This window comes from Leuresthes tenuis, unplaced genomic scaffold (genome assembly GCF_036924035.1).
Source record: "Leuresthes tenuis unplaced genomic scaffold, fLeuTen1.0.hap1 SCAF_1, whole genome shotgun sequence".
NCBI lineage: Eukaryota > Metazoa > Chordata > Actinopteri > Atheriniformes > Atherinopsidae > Leuresthes > Leuresthes tenuis.
This window is the reverse complement of record NW_027325355.1, coordinates 4854867-4875206: the sequence shown is the minus strand read 5'-3', so window position 1 is coordinate 4875206 and position 20340 is coordinate 4854867. Positions and strand designations below refer to the sequence as shown.

Below are 20340 nucleotides of genomic sequence, written 5' to 3'. Positions count from 1 at the left end.
GAGAGAAGAGAAAAAGCTTACAGCACCTGGTATTCCCAAGTAGTCTCCCAACCAAGTACTAACCAGGCCCAACCCTGCTTGGCTTCCGAGATCAGACGAGGTCGGGCATATTCAGGGTGGTGTGGCCGTAAGCAACAATGCCTGTGAACAATGTGCATTATGTAGGTACTGAAATCATACAGTTCCTCGATGTAACCAGATAATTGCCGAGAAAGAATGATGCGTAGTGGGCACATCATCTTCCCTGTCGTGATTATTCTCTCCAGCGGAAACTGAGACTCTCACATCACTTCGTGTCTGCCAACAAAGCAGCAGCAGCTGAAGATGACCAACTTCCTCATGTGTCACAGGGTGATCAGACGTTTCAACAAAAGACATGCAGGTGGTAGAGAGAAGAGAAAAAGCTTACAGCACCTGGTATTCCCATGCGGTCTCCCATCCAAGTACTAACCAGGCCCAACCCTGCTTGGCATTTGAGATCAGACGAGGTCGGGTATTTTCAGGGTGGTGTGGCCGTAAGCAACAATAGCTGTGAACAATGTGCATTATATAGGTACTGGAATCATACGGTTCCTCTATGTAACCAGATAATTGCCGAGAAAGGCTGATATGTAGTGGGCACATCTTCATCCCTGATGTGATTATTACCTGCAGTTGAAACTGAGAATCTCAGATCACTTCGTGTCTGCCAACAAAGCAGCAGCAGCTGAAGATGACCAACTTCCTCATGTGTCACAGGGTGATCAGACGTTGCAACAAAAGACATGCAGGTGGTAGAGAGAGGAGAAAAAGCTTACAGCACCTGGTATTCCCAAGCGGTCTCCCATTCAAGTACTAACCAGGCCCAACCCTGCTTGGCTTCCGAGATTAGACGAGGTCGGGCATATTCAGGGTGGTGTGGCCGTAAGCAACAATGTCTGTCACAAATGTCTATTATATAGGTACTGGAATCATACAGTTCCTCGATGTAACCAGATAATTGCCGAGAAAGGCTGATATGTAGTGGGCACATCTTCATCCCTGATGTGATTATTACCTGCAGTTGAAACTGAGAATCTCAGATCACTTCGTGTCTGCCAACAAAGCAGCAGCAGCTGAAGATGACCAACTTCCTCATGTGTCACAGGGTGATCAGACGTTGCAACAAAAGACATGCAGGTGGTAGAGAGAAGAGGAAAAGCTTACAGCACCTGGTATTCCCAAGCAGTCTCCCATCCAAGTACTAACCAGGCCCAATCCTGCTTGGCTTCCGAGATCAGACGAGGTCTGGCATTTTCAGGGTGGTGTGGCCGTAAGGAACAATGTCTGTGAACAATGTGCATTATATAGGTACTGGAATAATACAGTTCCTCGATGTAACCAGATAATTGCCGAGAAAGGCTAACTTGTAGTGGGCACATCTTCTTTCCTGATGTGATTATTATCTGCAGTTGAAACTGAGAATCTCAGATCACTTCGTGTCTGCCAACAAAGCAGCAGCAGCTGAAGATGACCAACTTCCTCACGTGTCACAGGGTGATCAGACGTTGCAACAAAAGACATGCAGGTGGTAGAGAGAAGAGAAAAAGCTTACAGCACCTGGTATTCCCAAGCAGTCTCCCATCCAAGTTCTAAAAATGCCCAACCCTGCTTGGCTTCCGAGATCAGGCGTGTTCAGGGTGGTGTGGCCGTAAGCAAAAGTCACCGTAACAAATATCTATTATATAGCTGCTTGAACCATATGTTTCTTTTAGTTTTTCACCTAATTGGCTTGAGAGGCTGATGTTGATCCTGCACATGTTCTTCTCTCTCGTGTTGGTTCTCTGCAGCTGAAAGTGAGACTCTCAGATAACTTAGTGTCTGTCGACCTCTTCTGTTCCCTGTGTGTAGTTTTGTGTTCAGCGTCACACAGAGAGACTGAGGCTGCTTAGTTAGATGAAATCATCACAAATTGCTCATTTTTAAACAGTTACATTATATTTTAGAAGTCAGAACACAGTGATAGATGTTGTTTCAGCATCTATAAAAAGCTGATTTGTGACTGATTCTCTCGCTTACGGCCATACCACCCTGAACACGCCCGATCTCGTCAGATCTAGGAAGCTAAGCAGGGTCGGGCCTGGTTAGTACTTGGATGGTAGAAAAAGTGCACGTGCCGCCACTTTAAACTGTCAAACAGGCAACTTTATATCTAACAGCAAACGCTGAGAGCTGCTCTGCAGAATAAATACTTTTACTGGTGGAAGTGTTAGTAAATGTTGCTGATGACACTTTGATTCTTTTACCTGAGTGAGGTTTTAGATGCAGAGGCCCAAAAAATACTGAGGTCATGAGTCAGAACTTCTAGTCGGGTTCGGGGCTCCCCTGGAAATTTATTTAATTCCATTATTTAAATCTGGCCATTTTCAGAGTCTTAAAGGAACAAAAACAACATAATGACTTTTAGGTTTATTTGTTTAGTTTGTTATCAGAGAACATCAGCCTCATCCTAAATGATTTGCAAGTGAGTTACAATGTAAACCTGGAGAATGAATTTCATCAAGTCATGGATTAGGAATAAAAAGGAATGAACTGTCCCGGGACAGAGGGATAATATATACAAATTAAACTTTGATTCATGTTTCCTTGCTATCCGAGTAGGACGCTGGGCTGCAATAAAAATATCTCCACATTAAAATGCATTTTTTCTCACAGTCATCTACCACTTAAACTGCTCTCCACCTACATGTTTAGCTTGATGTGCTCCTCTTTCAGTGACTGGTGTGACTGACTGACTCACTAACGGTAACAACATCAAAGTCCGACTTGTGTGGTAGTTACCATAGCGACAGTGCATGTTGTCGATGACGCGCAGCACGTCTGCCAAAACTGAGCCACTGTTTTATTAAACAGCGCTACTCTTGGCTCTTCAAATATAAAATCACCACAATTTCAGCAACAAAATAAAAATTAAAAATACAGAGGACACGACCCCGGTGTCCTCTATGGTAGTTACTACCTTGCTCCTATGATTAGATGGAGAGGACAGCTGATTTTCCTTTGCCTGCCTTTTGTGTTGAAGGACTGAGTCACACAGTTTTATCAACCACATATTTTATTTTTTGGACGTTTTTGAAAGAGTATCTATACCAAGGAGTAAAATTGTACAATCCTCTTTTTCCTAAATCAGTACCAACTTGTGCGCACCGCATGGAGTTGGCGCTCAGATCCCGGCCGGCAGAAATTGCTGCTCCTTGATTGGATGATTGGTTGGCCCATGGGTGGGCACCGGGTTAATTGTGCAGGCTTTTGAGTAGTTCTCCTTGTTGCTGATTGTTACCATGGGATTGTTTTTCCTGTTTCCTTCTCCTTTGGCTTCTGTGTCCAAATTCCAAATGGAGAGCATGGAAAAATATATGCATTGCAAATGAATATGCAAGAAGAAACCAAATAGATTCAATTAGTGACACCCAGAGGTGAGAAGGCAAATAGCACATTTCTGCTGGAAATGCATTCTCACAGAGCTCCAGAGTGGTGCCTGGGGACAGCTCATAGGACGCAGGGCGGGATCCGCTTTTGTACGATGCAGAACATTTGCTGTTTTCTTTCCAGCATGTCAAGAATAGCAGATGAGGCTCCCTCCTATCCATAATTATGAATATGTTGATGTTGCCATCAGTAACGTGCAGTCATACATCTACACACAAGAATGAAATAAACAGAGTTGGAGCAAGCAAAGACCTTCCGCGTGTGAGGCGAACGTGATAACCGCTACACTACGGAAACTGTTGCCGTGCCTACTGTTGAGAATTCCAACAGACAAATAATAGATAGTTTTATCCATTATCATTTTTTAGTTGATGTTAATCATCAAAAAGTCCATTTTAATCATTCTTTTGGAAAGTAGTGTTTCTACCATGTTTGAGAGAAAATGGCCTGGGTGTGCAGGCTTTTGAGTAGTCAAACCCCAGCTGGTCGAGGCGGGTGGCCACCCTTCCTGAGTCTGGTCCTGCCAGAGGTTTCTTCCTGTTAAAAGGGAGTCGTTCCTTTCCACAGTCGCTCAGGCTCGCTCAGGACGGGAGATTGGACTGAAGACAAGTTTAGAGAGAGAGAGAGAAAGAGAAAAACAATAACAATAAAAAAAGATCTGTCAGTCTATCAGACCATTCCACAGCTGTACTTTCTTACCGCCCGTAACCAAGCGAGAGGAAGAATGCGCGCTAATTACTGCACCCGTCCCGCTCATAGACGTCACTTTTTTCTTGACGCATTTGGCGCGACCCAGATTCCAACGACACTGGAGCGGGACTGCGGAGCGGGGGTCTGACTCTGAGGTAAGTGCAACTTCTTTTTTGGGCAATAGTCCCATGCAGAGAGTAAGCCATCAAGTTGGATAATGGAGCAGTGGGCTATGTTGTTGATCTCATCAAACCAAGTCGAACTTTCTGCCCTCCATGGTGCTGATTTCCTGCTATTTCTCCCCATTTATCTCATCCCTCTACCCAGTGCTGTCAGCTCCTTTTGATCCAGACCCACTGACTGATTTCCTAACTTATGACATGAGGTTACCGTGGCTTGTGTGTCACCAACTCAGCAGTTTTCGAGAGTTTCCGAGTCGGGAATTAAAACACAGGGACTGTACCGTATTTTCACGACCATAAGGCGCACATAAAAGTTTTAGATTTTCTTCAAAATGTGCAGCGCGCCTTATAGTGCAGTGCGCCCTGTCAGACAGTGTCTCACTCCTGCGCAGGAGAGTTGTTGTAAGGCGGACATAGTAGAGAACACCATGAGAACGTTAAAGGGTGAAGTGGGAGCGTTGATTGTACCGGTATATAAAAGTACAGGGGTGTGTGTTTAAACTGAAGGCCATCAACTACGCAGAGGAACATGGGAATCGAGCAGCCGCGAGAGAATTTAAGATCAACGGATCGATGATTCGCAAGTGGAGGAAGCTGGAAAACGAGCTCCGACAGGTGAAGAAGACGCAGCTGAGTTTCCGTGGAAATAAGGAGAGGTGGCCCAAGTTGGAGGAAAGACTCGAGCAGTGGATCATCGAGCAAAGAACGAGTGGGAGAAGCGTTTCGACGGTCACCATTCGACTTAAAGCGGCAACGCTAGCAGAAGAAATGAAAATCGAACATTTCCAAGGAGGTCCGTCTTGGTGCTTTCGTTTCATGAAACGGTGCCATTTTTCCATCCGGACCAGGACTACAGTAGCGCAGAAACTTCCAGCGGATTATAATGAAAAGCTGGCCAGCTTCCGCTCCTACTGCTTTAAACATATCACCGATAAACACATCCAGCCCAGCCACATCACTAATATGGATGATGGATATGGACTTTCGACATCACGGTGAGTCACACTGTGGAGAAGACGGGGACCAGCGCGGTAGCGATACGCACAACGGGGTACGAGAAGTCTTCTTTTACTGTTGTGCTAGGCTGCCATGCTAATGGACAGAAACTGCCGCCTCTGGTGATTTTTAAGAGAAAGACTTTGCCTAAAGAGAAGTTTCCAGCTGGAGTTATCAGTAAGGCAAATGAAAAGGGCTGGATGGATGAGGAAATGATGAAAGAGTGGCTGCGGGAGGTGTATGTAAGAAGACCAGGTGGTTTTTTCCACGCATCGCCATCGCTGTTGATCTGTGACTCTATGCGTGCCCATCTCACAGCCGATGTGAAAACACAAGTTAAGCAAACGAACTCTGAGCTTGCTATCATTCCGGGAGGCCTGACAAAGGAACTCCAACCGCTGGACATCGGTGTGAATCGGCCGTTCAAAGTCAGACTGCGAGCGGCGTGGGAGCAATGGATGACTGATGGAGACCATAGTTTCACTAAGGGTGGAAGGCAACGCCGGGCAAGTTACGCCACAGCTTGTGAGTGGATTGTAGATGCTTGGGCTAACGTGTCTGCTAGCACTGTTGTTCAAGCTTTCGCAAAAGCCGGCATCATTTCCGAGGAGCCACACGGCTTTTACAGTGAAGACAGTGAACCTGGCATGTTTGATGGAGATTTAGCACAGCTGTTCAATGCAGAAACAGAAGATGAAGACTTCGATGGGTTTGAGTTATGACGCACACTTGCTTGTTCAACCGTGTTTTAAATAAAGCACAAACAAACTCAGTTTTGCTCCCGATCTATTTTTAAATACAAAAACTTGTATGCTTGTGTGGATTGTATATAAAACTCACGCCCTATAATTAGGTGCGCCTTATGTGTGTTAAAAACACAGTAACGGCACACCACTGAGACTGCGCCTTTTAGTACGGTGCGCCGTATGGTCGTGAAAAAACGGTATATTTCTACGGGCTCCACCCACGCTGTGGAATGGCTTCTCCACGGCCAGCGGCATTGGTCGCTTTCCACCGGGTGCACCGGCTTTTTAATGTATATTCTCCCCTCCTGATTTAAATAAACACTTTTTTGATGTAACTCCAACTTTAAATAACTTAATTATTCAATTCAAGATCAAGGCAAAACTTGTGCAATATAAATAATCAACATCTCTCTAAAATATTTTTTTCTAGGACAAGAACCAATCTGAAGTTGTGACTCTCCTGGCAAGTGAGTGGGATGAATGGGGACAAATCTGCTGAGCCACTTGGCAGCAGTTGCTCTGGTCATCCCAGTTTCCAGGGTAAACTGTGAGAGAGACTTCTCCACAATGAATCGAGGCAAAATGGCATGACCAGAGTTTCTGAGTGGTGTGCCTAATATTTAATCCATTTACAGGGAACTGGATACATAACCAGACTAGGGTACAAAATGTGTGTTCCAAAGGCACCTCCTGCTTTCATTCCTTTTGATTAATTGCAGTTATCTTCATTTTTAGGTGAAATCAGACCTCCCTAATAAACTTCAGCAACTGAGTTAGTTTTTGGTATTGTTTTATTCTGAATTAAATTCAAAATACTTCTGATATGCCTTTGTAAGTTCTTATTTATCAACGTATGTTCATATACAGCAATTTATATCCATGGTCTCAAAATGCACTTATGTGTGATACATCAGGCTTAAAAACGTACACACACATTAAAACCCCCGAGGGTCAGAGACTCTCCCACCACAGTCTCCTAAAATCCTGAGAAACACTTGATCAAACAACTGCAGAGTAGTGCAATCAAACAGCACTGACTCAGTGGCGCAATAAGAGGCTGAAGAGGCAGGACAGTAGCATTCTGCTGCAAGGGGTCAACCTGCCTGACTCCCCAGAGTACAGCTGGACAGGCAGTGGATAAGCAGAAGTCAGCAGCTCAGAGGCAGGTGTTCAGTCAGCCACCACCTCCAGCTCCTGTACTTTTAAGCCCCTTCATTGTGCCAGTTGTGTTTGTCATCCCAACTGGAAACAAACAGATTGTACCGTCTGGTCCCCTGCCCTCACCTCCGCCAACCCGGAGAGCGTAAGTGCACCCGCACAGTGGAAAAAAACTAATGCCGTCAGTGCCACCTGCCGCGCATAAAAGAAAATGGTCATGGGCAGTATTATGGGAATATATACTGTCCCAAAAATAACAGAATGTCTCTGGAAGAATGGATGCAGGAGATGAGGAGAAAGAGGGAGGAAAGAAAGTGTTTCAGATCATTCTTTACATGTCAATATGCATGTAAATAGTTTTAAAAGAAAAAAATGTCTTAATTTACTGTTCTAATTAGTTTCTTTTGTTAATTTATTGTATTTATTTTGTTTTGTTTTAGTTATCTTTTTATTCTATTTTATATTGTTTCTAGTTCTAAATGACTTAATAAAGAAAGAAATTAATAACTTTAAACATTTTCCATTTTTTGTTTATTTATTGTATGTATTTTATTTTGGTATTTATCATTTCTTTATTCATTCTATTTTATTATTATTATTGTACTCTTGTTGCTATGTTTCCTAAATTTAATTATTTTCTATATTTGTTCATTTATTGCTTTTACTTTATTCATGTTATATATGTTTTTTTTTCTATTTTGAATTTAATTTATTCCTGTTTTTATTGCTTCAGGTTTAATTTCACACGTGTTTCTGAGTGTTTGTGTGTGTGTGAAATTAGTAATAAATTTGTTACATTTCAGTGAGTGTCTTCAGTTCTTTCAACTCATTCATAGAAGACGACTACATTGTTGCAGTACTCAATTCAGAAATGTAAAAATTACTATAAAAGTACATTTAGTTACATTTGATAAAAGTTTGTCTCATGTGCAATCGAACCGGCGACCCATGGATCGAGAGCCTCCTGCTCTATTCTACAGCACATTCTCAAATTAATACACCAGACTGTGTGCTTTCACTTGAAATGGACAGCAGAAACACAAATAACTACAAGTTCCTTCCATTTTTTTCCACTCATTTTCTTAAAATGTCTTATTTTCCTTAATTTTTCTCCTTCCCCCTTTTCCCTCTTCTTCTGCCTCAAATACAGACTATTGCTCCCCTGCTTCAGCTCAGTCGGCAGAGCATCAGACGTCTAATTTGAGGATCCAGGGTTCAAGTCCCTGTTCAGGTGTATAAATTTAATCTGCCACTTAACCTGTGCTTCCCTCTATGCCTGCACTCCATTTCTACACTGTCACCTCTGACAGAGCCTGGCTAATGGTGTTCCTTCTATGTAGCTTATTGTTAGCTGCATCGTTATAGCCTCATTTGTAAGTTGCTTTGGATAAAAGCTAAATGCATAAACATAAAGTCATAAAGCCGGCTGTCGACAGTTGAACACATTTTAAAAACACACGTGAAGAACTAATTCGCACAATAGTCTCATCTTTCAACTCCACTTTCCTCTGGTTCAGCTTGTATATGAACAGTTCTGCAGTTAAAAGCTAAAATCCCAAAGCAGAGTGGAGCTTCTGTGTTCCCTGAGGACTTACTGATCTCTGCAGTGAATTCAACTCTTTCCAGGATGCTGTTTCCACTGGAGCTTTTCCCTGCTCCAGTCTCCCCAACAATTAATATTTGTTGTGATCTGATGCCATTAAAAGTAAAAACAAGTTGAATTCAGAAAAAAAACAAGTAAAGAATCAAGATTGAACCAATCTAAACTGATGTGAAAAACTGCTCCATGTAACTGTTACTACATTAAGCTCTCAGAATTGATATTTTTCTTTAAACAAGTTTATCAGGGGATAGCGCGAACGCAGTCCCCCACTACCACAAATTATGCAGCTGAGATTCCCACATTTGGGGTCGTGCAAAGCGACCGTAGAAAACCGACCAATCAGGTGGCCCACTGACCTTTGACCGTAGACTACCAAAAGCTTCGCCGGACTCACCAGGCAGGCAGCCAATCACATATCAGAGAAAGCGAAGAGACGGCGCGAGCGAAATTTGGACATTGTTTTTGCCAACGACTTCGACAGTTTATCTGTTAAAGAAGTTAAAAACAACCAACCGACTAACACAGGGACACAGAAGATACAAGAAAAAGACATTCTGCCCCGTAAAGATGATGTCCTCATCAAAAGGTCTGAACAACAGAGTTTATGCTATGAAGACTTCACCTCTGCTGTCGACAAGTTGGAGGACTTAGATGTAAATATGCCTTAACAATCTGTAAATATTCTGTAATAACTCACTGTACATATAGAAATGATATGTGCATAGCAATTGTAAATAGTTTTATATTTTTATAAACGTGATTTTTTCATGTTGCTGTGTAAAATATCCTATTTGACTTACTGCTGTGCTGTGGTTCACTTCAGCTGATTGAAATTGTTTTTAAATTTTATACACAGATTTAAATCAAGTTTTAAATTGTCGTGCTTTGATGTCAGCAGCTTAGTATAATAAAACGTTTGAATTTTCATTCTTAGCCAGGTTTAATGAAACTTTGTATTACACTGTAGTTTATTTTAAAGTTCCCAATTTCATGCACTTTGTTCAATAAAACTGCTGCTATAAGCATGAAGCATGAGTTCTGTAATATCATTCAATGTTTTTGTGATTGTTGAAGATTTGGAACACAGACTAAGGTAAGATAAGGTTGAGGTAGATGGTAAGGGATCAGGAGTTAGAGGGGTTAAAGAACAAGTTTAACTCAGTGGCCTCCTTCCATTCCCTGGCCACTCTTTTTTTCATGGCCACCGATGGTTCTCAGACCACTCCACACCTCCCTCGTGTTGTTTTGTTGGAGTTTGCTCTCCAACTTTTTCCAACTAAGCGCATGTAAAACAATATTACATCATTTTGCACATGTAAACAGATCAGAATGGGCTTCAGAAATATTTAACTACTTTTAACCAGCCTTCAACCATCCTTAAATATATCAATTGTTCTGTAAAAAGCATAAATGGCATTGAAAAAAAAGATCACTCTCACAAATATGCTTTAAATCAAATTAATTATACTTTATTGATTGTTGGTAGCAAACAGTACAGTAGCAAGTGAATAAATGACATCGATTGCGTTTCATGTGGCAAGGCAAGTTTATTTGTAGAGCACAATTTGTACACAAGGCAATTTAAAGTGCTTTACAGCTACATAAAATCACAAGAAGGCAAATAAAATAATTCCATAAAACAAAAAATAATCATTAATCAATTGAATGAAAAGTGAAGAGAGTCATATACACAGCTAAATAGAACTGTTTTCAGCCTGGATTTAAACATTGTCAGTGTTGAGACCTGTCTCACATCTTCTGGAAGACTGTTCCAGATTTTAGGAGCATAAAACTAAAACGCAGCCTCACCGTGTTTAGTCCTGACTCTGGGCACCAGCAGGAGACCTCTCCCTGAGGTTCTCAGAGTCCCAGCTGGTTCATATGGCTCTAACATGTCAGAGATGTACTTTGGCACTAGACCATGAAGAGACTTGTACACGAGCAGAACTGTTTTAAAGTCTATTCTCTGAGCGACAGGAAGCCAGAGCAGAGACCTGAGCACCGGACTAATATGGTTGTATTTCCTGGTTCCAGTCAGGACTCGAGCAGCAGCGTTCTGGATGTACTGCAGCTGTCTTACAGCCTGTTTAGGGCCCAGTGAGCAGGCCGTTACAGTAGTCCAGCCTGCTGGAGACAAATGCATGGATTAGTCTTTCTAAGTCTGGTTTAGACACTATTCCTTTGATTCTGGCCATGTTTTTTAGATGGTAAAAAGCTGCTGATGTTATTGATTTAATGTGGCTGTTAGAGTCTCAAGTTGACCGATAACACTGTCTCTTTGTTTCTGTGGGCCACAGACAATGATCCGGTTTTGTCTGGAGAAAATTGTTTTGCATCCACACACTGATCTGTTCGATGCAGTGACACAATGTATCTACAGGCCCGTGTTCTTCTGCCGTCAGTGACACGTAGGTCTGAGTGTCATCTGCATAGTTGTGGTAGGACATATTATAGCTGCGTATTAGCTGGCCTAATGGGAGCATGTACAGATTGAACAATAGGCGTTACAGGATCGACCACTGTGCTCATACAATCATAATTATGATACTGTCATATTCCCAGGTGGATTAAAAAGGTATCATATCAAATACCTTATTCAAAGCTGTGGAATGTAAGTTTCTGGAAGGACAGACAGTTTTTATGAAACTCTTTAGAAAACTAATTCATTATAGAGAATTCATTGAGGTGCTGTCATATTTGTTATAGTGCGAGACTCAAAATACCCATTTTCTGTTAAACAATCAATAAATAAGGTACAATTACACATAATATTGATCATAGACAATCTGCCAATTACATTCATCAATAATTGCACTACGAACCAGCTCACCCCCTCACAGAGACCATAACTTGCCAGTGGTGCAAGAGCTGGTTCAAATCCTGCCTGCTATCTTCAGGATAACTTTACAATGAATGGAACAAAAATATTTCAATACCGAAGTGGAATGAATGAATAAAGGTGCCACAAACTATCCATCCTTCCATTTGCTTTACATGGTTTCAGGGGGACTGGAGCCTATCTGTCACAGAAACTCAATCAACATTTGAATCCAATAACAAGTCTGAAACTAAATGAAAAACGGCAGACCCAAATGAACGCTGACATGATATAGGCTATGTCAAATTCAAAAGCAGTCCCTGTTTCTCTTTTTGGAACTTCTTCTTTCTCAGGACAAAAATAAATGTATGAGGATCAAAGCCAACAATGACCTGGGACATCTCAGCAGATCCAGGATCAGCAACACGGAGACTGAGAGCCAAGAACAAACAGAGGTCAACATAACAAACTGTTTAACAATGACAATGACGTAGAAGATATACAAAAAAATGCATGTGTATATATGACTCTACTGTGAATTTACACCCTCTTTTCTATTATAAACAGGAGAGATATGTTAAAAAAAATCATGAAGTTATATTATGACAAAAAGGAAGTACCACGTGTGAGATGCTGCAGGGTCAAGAGACACTGTGTGCTGAGAGTCCTCCTATCTATCTTACTTCAACTTTTGTCTAATCCTTGTTTGACTGAATGTCACATAACCTTGTGTGGCCAGTGATCTCATAGGATGGATGGATGGATGGATGGATGGATGACTTCATTAATCCCTTTGGGAGGTTGCCTCTGGGAAATTGAAATCTCCATCTCACTCAGGCTCAGCACTGTTATATACAGAAATGTACAGAATAAACAAAGTGGAAACTAAATAGCGATAGCATCATTGTTTGTTTTTTTTAACTCAGACAAATCTGTGTCAGCTTCTTGATATGTCATGCAGACTCCTTGCTGTGAGAATAAATGTTTGGTATTGTCTCCAGCGACTCTGAGCCTCATTTTGAGAGAATTTTCTTGACACCAACACAACAGACATTTGACATAGTTTCACAGGTTGAAGTTGAGCCTCGTGCCCTTTTAGTGTTGGAACAGCCTTAACTTTCAGCTTTAGTCATGACAATCAAACAGCTGTCTGGAAAGTACAGGGAACAACTCCAAACCTTTTTCAGACTGCGTTAAAAATTTCTAAGTCTTTGGGAAAGATTAGCACAAAGATTAGAACCAAACACACATTTTTTAAAAATATCTCTGTAGCAAGAAGATGAAACGCATGAGAAATGTTGACATCTAACCTTTAATAAAATGCAGAACAATGAAATACAAACAAGTGTAAAGCTAGACTTTACATCAAACTGAAATGATATATTGCTTCTAAAGATGTTGTATGTTTACAAACATACCCACAGCTGGTGCAAAGCTACTTTGTGAATTTTAACTTTAAACAAAACATATATTTTCAGTATAATACAATAAAAAGTGTATCTACTTTAAAAAAGATTGCATTTTCAATTCAATTCAGTTTTATTCATATAGCGCCAAATTAAAACAATGTCATCTCAAGGCACTGATATTGTTCTGTCTATCAACTCACAACTGATGCCATATTTATCTTGAACGGTGGGAGATCTGTCCATAGTTCCCAACTTTACCAACAAATTATAAAGCATTTTTAATGATTCTTCAAACATGTGCTACCCACAGAACATTCAGAACAAAAGTCCTGACAAGAGAAGGCGGTTATCCACAAAGAAGATTTTTAATCTGAACAAGGGAAATTCTTCTGATTGGTAGTTCCTGTTGCTGCTCCCAGGAGAATGTTTTCTTATCTGCCGTAAAATATATTGTTGATTTAAACCAATAATTTATCCGCAGTGTGAGTACGTTGGTGTGTCTTTAGACTAGATAATTGAGCAAAACCTGCTCTACACTGACCACAGCTGTAAGGTTTCTCTCCTGTATGAATACGTTGATGTGTCTTTAGACCAGATAATTGAGTGAAAGCTGCTCCACACTGACCACAGCTGTATGGTTTCTCTCCTGTGTGAATACGTTGGTGTGTTTTTAGAACAGATAATTGAGGGAAAGCTGCTCCACACTGACCAAAGCTATAAGGTTTCTCTCCTGTGTGAATACGTTGGTGTATCTTAAGATAGGAAGATGTTGTGAATGCTGCTCCACACTGACTACAGCTGTATGGTTTCTCTCCCGTGTGAATACGTTGGTGTGTCTTTAGACCAGATAATTGAGTGAAAGCTGCTCCACACTGACTACAACTGTATGGTTTCTCTCCTGTGTGAATACGTTGGTGTATCTTAAGATAGGAAGATGTTGTGAATGCTGCTCCACACTGACTACAGATGTAAGGTTTCTCTCCTGTGTGAATACGTTGGTGAGTCTTAAGATAGGAAGATGTTGTGAATGCTGCTCCACACTGACTACAGATGTAAGGTTTCTCTCCTGTGTGAATACGTTGGTGAGTCTTTAGGTTAGATAATTGAGTGAAAGCTGCTCCACACTGACCACAGCTGTATGGTTTCTCTCCTGTGTGAATACGTTGGTGTATCTTAAAATCGGAAGATGTAGTGAAAGCTGCCCCACACTGACCACAGCTATATGGTTTCTTTCCAGTGTGAAGCCTCTGATGATACCTCAGATGTGATGATCTTTTGAAAACTTTCCCACAGTGTTTACAGAAGTGACATCTGGAGCCCTCTTGGGCTATATGTTTCTGCAATGACAGAGAGGAAGAAGGATTAGATCCTTTTGAAGTTCACAGAAAAGATTTCTCTAAGCTAACCAACATATTCTAACTGGACGTGTATAGACCGAGCCACAGGTCTAAATATCTCAGATCAAACGTGCTGAGAGTGTGTTTATAAGTGCCCTCAGCTGTCAACACTGTGCTCTGATGTGTTCTACACACGTTCAGGTTTTTAAGCAGTAAACTCTTGCTTTTTGCTCTTTCACTAATTATTTTTTGTCATGATGAAATTCTGAAATGGAACTTGTGCTACAATATTTCTAAATGATAGAATGAAGCACAGTCTTGTCCAAGTTGTTCAGTTAAACACCATGTAGAGGTTGGACTGAAAAAGGTTGACGATCACTGGTTTAAATGAATAAAAGTAACAGTGGTGGTAATACATGACATTCATTACACTATCCCTTTGTTCCAGCTTACAACCCAGAGGTCTGCAGCCATTGAGCTCAACAGCTATCAGGGAAACAGTTTTAACACAACCTTCGTTTCTCTCTAAAACAACTCTTTACCCTGAGGTAGATGAGAGCTACAAACCTGTCATCTAACCATTAAAGACCCAGAAGTATTACCACCACCAGGTTTAATTCATGTAATCCAGAGACTTTAAACACAAATAAGATTAGCTCCTGAACCTCTCAAATCTGAAGACTGAGAGCCAGAAAATGTCCCACCACAACAATCTAGCCACTGAGTTTCTTCCAGCAGATCATTCAGCCTGCAGCATATTTTCAGTCTAAGCACATCTGTATCAGAGAGGGTAGATGAAACCAGGAAATACTTTGCTGACACTTTTTCCACATTTGAAGTAAAAGCAGAACAAGCGGACGATACACGGAGCCTCGACACTTGTCCTCGTGTCTTTGATGTCATCCACACTGACCTGAAGCCCGGTGGAACCAGAGGATGAGCCGGCTCTGTTCTTAGTGGAGGTGTTTGGATCCTGGTTCTGCTGCTCCATTCTGGTCCTGGTCCTCCGACTGATGGACTCTGTCTGCAACTGTCAGTACATACAATAAGATCCAGCTGTGGCGTGCAGCATGTCAAACCACACCCACTTTTCTTCTTCTCTTGAAAACCTTTGTGAACAGTTTTTAACCATCTAGTCACATTTAATTAAACTTATTAATGTGGTTTTTATTTAAATCCCTGAGAACTTTAAAATGGTTCTTTAAAGACTCACTAAGGTCACAGTCCAGAATATTTGGAGCTTTTTGATCAAATTCTGAAATAAATGTATAATAAATGTATAATATAATATAATATATGTATAATATACTCTGTAGAACGACACCCACTGTGTGAAATATCCCATGAATCTCAGCTGAGTCAGTGTAACATGATCAACTTAAATCTTTTTACTACATTAAAACAATGATACTGTTTGAGGAAAGGGTCCCAATATCATCCCAAACACTGAAGTTCAGATTTTCTCTGTTTCTAAATTTGTTCTCATTTCCAGAAGCTGTCATGGATCCAGAATAGTAACAGAGTAATCTGAGATTTGTCACAGGTTAAACTCTGAAGCCCACGGTTCAGCACTCAGGGAGCTTCAGTCTGGACTGAGGCTTGAAACTGAGAAGATGTGATGGTTCAGTGGGGGAATGATCTAGTTCTATGTGGCTAACAGCACGTCAGCAGGAGCTGTCTGACTGATCTGAGACACTCTGAAGAACAACATGAAGTGGACCATTCTGAGGCTGTCATTTAAATATAAAGGAGTGTTTTTCTGGCATCAGAAGTGCTCGTCCAGTGATTCATTCCTGAAAGCTGCTTTAGTGAAACCTAAAGTTTGAGATGAAGGAAACTCTCAGACCCTTAAAACTCTGAAATGTTTTTCAACCCAAATAACCTACAATCTCCTTTATTTTAATTACAAAATTATCTTAACTGGTAAACTTATATGTCCAGTTGAAGAGTAAAAAGTGATCTTGTGTTGTGGTCAGATCAGAGTATCAGCTCCTAAAAGTTGCACAGATCCTCCTAATAAAGATCATTTTAGCTCCATTTTAACTCCAGATGTGGGCTTTATGAGTAAATATATGTACAACCTTTTTATAATGCCATCAATCCTTGTTGATTCGTGGATAAAAGAAAATATTGGATATATAAAGAAAACTGAATAATGAAGTTTTCATGAGACACTTCTGAAGAGGACAGTCTGACTGTCTTTTAATGGTGTCTTTCTCAGAGTGTAAATCTGAGAAATCGGACACTGATACTGAGGATAACTGTGTATTTCTTCTGCTCGTGTGATACTTTCCTGGATCACCGACAAGTTTTTATAATAATGCTATGACTTCCTCTTCATGTTTGTGCTCCAGTTTTATCAAAAAGCCAAACGATACCCAGATAAGCCTGGAAAGAACTATTCTAAATTTTACAATGATCATCAAACTTTTTAAATGACAAAAGATTTCAGCAAAACTACAGAAAGACGTTTATTAAAAAAACTGTTAAAACGGTCAGAAAAGGGCCCAGAAGTATGTTTAACACACAGCTAAAAGGATAAAGCTCCATGTTATTTGTCCATCTGGCCGGCTTAGGGAAATTCATAGCTGAGGCTGTGTGTCTGGTACTGCAGAGCATTAGCATTAGCATTAGCAGGACATGCTAACTGTGAATAGCAGCCAGGTTATTTAAACTTTTTCACTCTCTGGTGCATGTTCTGACTGCCCGTGTCCAGCTGCAGGAATCAAACCAATGACACAAAGCAATTTGAAGGCATTTCTGCAAATGTTTGACCGCTACATGTATTCTTTTCTGGACTTACCTGTACGCAGCTTCCTGTTGTGATGTTCAGAGATGTGCTGACTGAGGCTTGTCTGGAGTAATGGAGGGAACGGTTTGCTGCATTTAGGGGAGGAGCCGAAAATGATGACGTCAGAAGGCTCGCTACTGTATATGTCTATGCTTCGCTATGCGGCCGTACGACGTGACTGCTTCAGGAAGCGGTTCAGATTTTGTCTAAAGTATTGACAGGTATATAAACGCCCAGTCTCCATTTAAAATGTGTGTTTTTTTATGGAGAGTTACAGTCAGTTCAGGTTTTGAGTTTGGATAGTTTGGATACTAGAGTTTGGAAAGCATTAATAATAATAACTAGTTTGGAGATAGTTTGGGGAGTTAAGTGAGAGATAGTTTTGAGTTTGAGGAGAGTGAGGAGAGAAGGATAGGTAAGAGGATATATTCAATAATATTTACTTACAGACATGTGATAAGAGGGGCGAGTAGGAGATGAGAGATGGGTGTTAAGGGGAGTAACGAGTGGGGCGGTGAGCTCTCAGTGCCTACAAGAAAGGTGGGAGGTGGGGGTGGGGGGTGGAGACAATGGAGCAGCAGGGGGTCTCTCAAACCTGGTGTAGAAGGTCTTGAGATCGTCAGCTAGTCCGGGGGAGGGGACGTTTGTGATGGTTCTGAGGGGACTCCACACAACTGCAGGGTCGTTGGTGCCTGAATCACTCTCCAGTCTGGCTCTATAGTCCTCTTTAGCATTTGTTATGGTCTTCTTGAGGCCCTGTCTGGCCAGCCTGAATGTGTCCATGTCACCCTCTCTGTACGCTTGCTCTTTCCGGCGCCTGAGCTCTCTGAGCTGCTTGGAGAACCAGGGCTTTTGGTTATTGTGCCTTGTGATGGTTTTGGTTGGGAGGCAGACCTGCTCACAGAAGCTGATGCAGGAACATACAGTGTCAGAAAAGCTGCCGTTGTCATCCTCAGGGCCCCTCAGTGACTCCCAGTCAGTAGACTCCATGCAGTCCTGAAGCATGTCCCTTGCCTCTGGAGTCCACCTCCTTACTGTAGTCCTGGATGGTTTGGCCCTTCTCAGTTGCTGCCTGTATGTGGGGACCATCTGTATGATGCAGTGGTCGGAGTGTCCAAGGGCAGCGTGGGGGATGGAGCGGTATGAGGGTTTTATGATGGAGTAGAAGTGGTCCAGTGTGTTGCTGTCCTGCATGGCGCATGTCACCAGCTGTTTGGAACTCGTCAGTTCCTGGGAGAGGTTACACGAGTTGAAATCTCTCATCACAATAACTACTGAGTTTGGTCGAGAGGTTTCCACAGTGGAGAAAAGAGCAGCTGAATCTTTGGTGAACGTGTTCACAGATGTACTTTGTTATCCCGGTTTTTTCATTGGAAGCTCAAGAACAAGCTGGAGAAATCGTTTATTAAAAAAGTATTTATTAGTGGTCACAAATAAAGTATATTGCAGCGCTGGACTCGGAGTGCCAGAGCTCCCGCAGGAAATCCGTCAGGCCGAGCCCCGTTATCCAGAAACATGTCATATCTATATTCAGCTTTATCTCATAGAAGTTGTTTTCACACTTGTCAGAGTATAATTGGCCAGTTTTTAGTGGCATGATCAGGCCAGCCGCTGTCCTTGTTGTGTTCTTTGGATGTGATAAACAATGTGTGTGTATGTGTGAGTGCTGTTTTAGGCGTGGATCTAATGTACCAGACCTATCTGCCCTAATAGAGATGTTTTGTCTGACCCAGTTGTTTATGTCATTCTAAGGTCTTGGACCATTTAAGGTCATCGATTGTGCAGTATGAACAGAGTGGAAAAGTACCAGCTAGGAATATAGGTATTTTTTGGAAAATACAGAATATGAATTTATAATGTCTAAGAACAAAGCCAATTATAACAGAAGCATTACACAGAGGGTTCATCTCCAAAGCAGGAGTTTTGGTCTGTCTTTTTGTTTTAATGTCAATGACCAGTTCAGCAGGTGTGTCCCTCAGAGGAGCTGGAGGCAGCTGTTCAGGGCTACTTTTTTAGAAGAAGGTTTACTGATTGGAAAGGGGGCTCCTCACGGTGACACTTTGTGGGTAAGAGCCTGAATAAGGGCAACTTCTTCTTGGTTGTTGAAGACGTTTCATCTCTCATCTGAAAGGATTATTCAGCTTTAAACTAGTTGGTGGGAGTATGGACTTCTAAGCATCAGAGTGGTCTTTTACACCAACACGTTGTGCTACATTCAGTTCTTCACTGGCGAGGTTTCAATCTGAAGTTCCCTCAGATCAAATATGTCCACAACCACACAGATGCAAACAGAAACGTATTCATACAGAAATATTAACCACTGTAATGAGGTGTAGACTTATTTATTGACCTCCTTGCTTTGTTCACAGAAAGTTTCAAGAGTTTTTTTCTCTCTCATGATCTAACTTTTCTCAGTCTGTGATATTGGCTTTTTTAGCGTGAGGTAAAAAGGATCCACAGGAGTCTGGAGGATGGACACAAATACAGGGAAATGAGAGGTATGCCTGACTGCACTGGGATGTTGTTTCCTCACCTGTGAGTCACTTTGGATCAAAGCATCTGCTAAATGACTAAATGGAAATGACATGAATGTCCATGATGACTGTACAGAAACATTCCACAGAACTGTGTATATGAGCTCTCTTTGTAGAAAATGGAAGATATCTGTAACTGGAATTATGACTTGTCCTAATTCACTTACAGATATCCGTAGTTCACATAGCGGATATCTGCAACTGAATTGTAGATATCTGTAATGACAAACCCCATACACATGAATGGCAAAAGTGACGTTTGTCCTAAAAATAAATGTAGTGTTGGATATGCCTGGGACGATAACAAGTTTTGCTTGACGATATATTGTCCCACAAATTATTGCAGATTAAACTATATTATTGTCAACATATACTGTATATCATAATAATGCACACAGTTTAAATTAAAATAAACTTTTATTTCTGTGTTTTACACCATTGTAATTTTTAAGAACGTTTAAATATCCTCAATAAAACAAGAAATAAAATGGACTCTCAGTCTCCCTTAGCACATATTCAGTCTGCCTGTTAAACATTAAAATGGCTTGCCATACAGATCCACGGTCAGCACCTTGAACATCAGCAGTGAAAGAAGAAGATCAGATGAATCTGGAGACTGCAGGAAGATC

At 41.3% G+C, this 20340-nt stretch overlaps 2 protein-coding genes, 3 non-coding genes and 1 pseudogene across 5 annotated transcripts in view; 1 reads left to right on the top strand and 5 right to left on the bottom strand.

Moving 5' to 3' along the window:
* Positions 1-20340, top strand: part of LOC140294513 (protein NLRC3-like) — a 1060349-nt gene that overhangs the window by 423112 nt on the left and 616897 nt on the right. The gene's annotated exons all lie outside the window — the stretch shown is intronic.
* On the bottom strand, positions 15-133 carry LOC140290539 (5S ribosomal RNA). The gene has a single exon (XR_011912365.1). It is a non-coding gene; the product is annotated as a 5S ribosomal RNA (ribosomal RNA).
* On the bottom strand, positions 403-521 carry LOC140298461 (5S ribosomal RNA). The gene has a single exon (XR_011914106.1). It is a non-coding gene; the product is annotated as a 5S ribosomal RNA (ribosomal RNA).
* LOC140297843 (5S ribosomal RNA) lies at positions 791-909 on the bottom strand. The gene has a single exon (XR_011913543.1). It is a non-coding gene; the product is annotated as a 5S ribosomal RNA (ribosomal RNA).
* LOC140315878 (5S ribosomal RNA) lies at positions 1179-1297 on the bottom strand (annotated as a pseudogene).
* On the bottom strand, positions 13508-19952 carry LOC140296221 (uncharacterized). The gene is made up of 4 exons (XM_072379707.1): positions 19879-19952; positions 17711-17832; positions 17190-17266; positions 13508-14386 (listed from the first exon to the last, which is right to left on the bottom strand). Exons 1-4 carry the CDS (start codon positions 19950-19952, stop codon positions 13508-13510), a joined length of 1152 nt encoding a protein of 383 aa, XP_072235808.1.

Coding starts and splice junctions, on each gene's coding strand:
- LOC140296221 (XM_072379707.1), bottom strand. CDS start 19,952: ATGTGTATGGGGTTTGTCATTACAGATATCTACAATTCAGTTGCAGAT. Junction 17,833..19,878: donor TATGTGAACTACGGATATCT/GTAAGTGAATTA, acceptor GAGTCCCCTCAG/AACCATCACAAACGTCCCCT. Junction 14,387..17,189: donor CAACAGGAAGCTGCGTACAG/GTAAGTCCAGAA, acceptor CTGTCATTGCAG/AAACATATAGCCCAAGAGGG.